The sequence below is a fragment of the Arachis ipaensis genome, chromosome B01, assembly GCF_000816755.2.
Source record: "Arachis ipaensis cultivar K30076 chromosome B01, Araip1.1, whole genome shotgun sequence".
NCBI lineage: Eukaryota > Viridiplantae > Streptophyta > Magnoliopsida > Fabales > Fabaceae > Arachis > Arachis ipaensis.
In genome coordinates, this window is record NC_029785.2 from 1,296,441 (window position 1) to 1,298,984 (window position 2,544).

General features: G+C 31.8%; 1 protein-coding gene across 1 annotated transcript in view; it reads left to right on the plus strand.

Annotated features, from left to right (window-relative positions):
* Positions 1-1,951, plus strand: part of LOC107615850 (thaumatin-like protein 1b) — a 3,186-nt gene extending 1,235 nt beyond the window's left edge. The window contains exons 3-4 of the mRNA XM_016317871.2: positions 262-958; positions 1,635-1,951. Coding sequence (XP_016173357.1) covers positions 262-958; positions 1,635-1,773 — 836 coding nt within the window. The 3' untranslated portion in view covers positions 1,774-1,951. The remainder of the gene's footprint in view (positions 1-261; positions 959-1,634) is intronic.

Consider the following 2,544-nt stretch of genomic DNA (forward strand, 5'->3'; position numbering starts at 1 on the left):
ATATTTAACCTTATATACATAAAAATTAATTATTAAATCAATTACTAACATAAAAATATATATTAGAATATAATTTATATTAAAAAAAATATAAAATAAAACATATATATTGATTAATTTGATGAGTAAATAATGCAACATGCATTTTTAGTAATTAGTTTTTTTAACGAACATGATGCACATTATAATTAGTTTGAAATTAGCAACCTCAAATTAAATGAGGAAATCAAAAGTTAATTAAATATTATGGTTGTTTTACAGGTGCAAATTCAGCCACATTCAATATTGTAAACAAGTGCAGCTACCCAGTTTGGCCGGGACTTTTGTCCGGCGCCGGAACACCACAACTCTCCACTACCGGATTCGCCCTTCAACCGGGCGAATCTAATGTGGTGTCCATCCCAGCCGGATGGTCCGGCCGTGTATGGGGCCGGACCCTTTGCTCCACAGACTCCGTCGGAAAATTCTCATGTCTCACCGGAGATTGCGGTTCTTCCGCCGTAGAATGTGGCGGCGCCGGCGCCGTACCTCCGGCGACCCTGGCGGAATTCACCCTAAACGGCGCCGGAGGACTAGATTTCTATGACGTGAGCCTGGTTGACGGTTACAACCTCCCGATGATGGTGGTGCCTCACGGCAGCGGAAACTGTACGGCGACTGGATGCGTGGCGGATTTGAATGGTGGGTGTCCATCAGAGCTGAAGGTGAAGGCGGGAAGAGAGGAAGCGCGTGACGAGGGCGTGGCTTGCAAGAGCGCGTGTGAAGCGTTCGGCGATCCGAAGTACTGTTGCAGTGGAGATTACGCGACGCCGCAGAGTTGCAAGCCCACTTCGTACTCGCAGTTCTTCAAGAGCGCGTGCCCACGCGCTTATAGCTACGCTTATGATGATGGCACCAGCACCTTCACTTGTGCTTCTGCGGATTATCTCATCACTTTCTGTCCCAAACCTCCCAAAAGGTACTAAAATTCTTGGTATTCATCATTTTGTTACATGTTATTTAATTAACATATCTATATCTTAAAATTTTTTTCCAATCTTAAAAACTAGAGACCAAATTCAATAGCTTTGGCCAAGTAAAGTATGTGATAGTGTGATACATATCCAAATCAAATCAACTATATTAGGCATGTACTACGCTCAGTAACTAGATTAGTCCCTAATATAAATTCAAAAATGTAATTTATATACTAAAATTAGCTATTAAAATTAGTTATTAATATATTTTTATATAAATAATTTATTTTTAATGTGTATTTATATTTTAATATGTATTTTATATTTGTGATTGATTTTAGTAGTTAATTTTAGTGTATACATAACATAGTCAATATAAAATATATGTTAAATATCACATACATTTATATAATAGTGACTATTTTTTATGTACACGTAATATTTTCTTACCTTTTATTTTAACAATAAATAAATTATCGATTAATTAAAAATATAAAAATATTTCACATTTTTAAAAAATAATTTTTTTGAGAGACTAATTTATTTTTTTTATATTTTTAATTAATTAAAAACTTATGTGTCTTCGAATTAAAAGATTATAAACTTATTTGTCTTTTTTATTTTTATTTTTTTATCAAATTAACAACTGAAAATTGACCTAAGGATTAACTGATGCAGTTCAATGAAGGTAGTAAATGGAAAATTTCCAACGGCAGCAGATATCTCTAGAGGCCACAAGCACAAACATGAATCAGCCACTTACATGACAATAGCTATTACTGCTATTTTAGTTTCATTTTGGTGGAGATTCAATTAAATGAATGTTTAGTGAGAAGAACAACCCAATGGAACACACCTCATTAGCATGGTGAAATTGAATATTAATTGTACAAGAAAGTAATGTTATTTTTGTAGGTTAAAATTTAATATTTATTAAGAATGTACATTTGAGAGAGAAATTTAAAAATTTTGACCTATATATCTCATCTCATCTACATACATCTTTTTTTTTTTTAAATGTTTTAATCCGCTACTATCAAATTTTGCTATATTATTATTAAATTAATAACAGAAATTAAAAAAATGACGAAACAAAAGTGAAATATTTAGTGGGCTTCACAAAAGTGTTTAAATAATCAGCCCATAACTTTGCCTTTAACTTATGGGCCGTTAATGTTTTTTAGCGACAAACTTGTATTGTGGTTTTTCAAAAAAAAAAAAAAAGAAGGAAAAGCAATTATATGTGTGTCATTGTGAGATATCATGTTAATTAGTATACTCTTCTCTACGTAATAACTTCATCAGACAATTAATTGTGGTTAATAGTGTATTAAGATATTATCAAACAAATATTATATACAAATTGTATTTTTAACCATATTTAAATTCATAAGTACATAGGTCAATTAATTGGTATGGGAGCGAGGCTAAGGGGGTGGGTCACTATATTATCTTAAATTCTTAGTAGAGGTTTGAGCTTTCAAGTTTTAAATGTACAACTCTGTTAAAGCTTGGAGGAAACAAATTCTTAATAAAAATACTATTAAAATTTTTTACTTGTTTTATTTTATAAATTTTTATTATATAT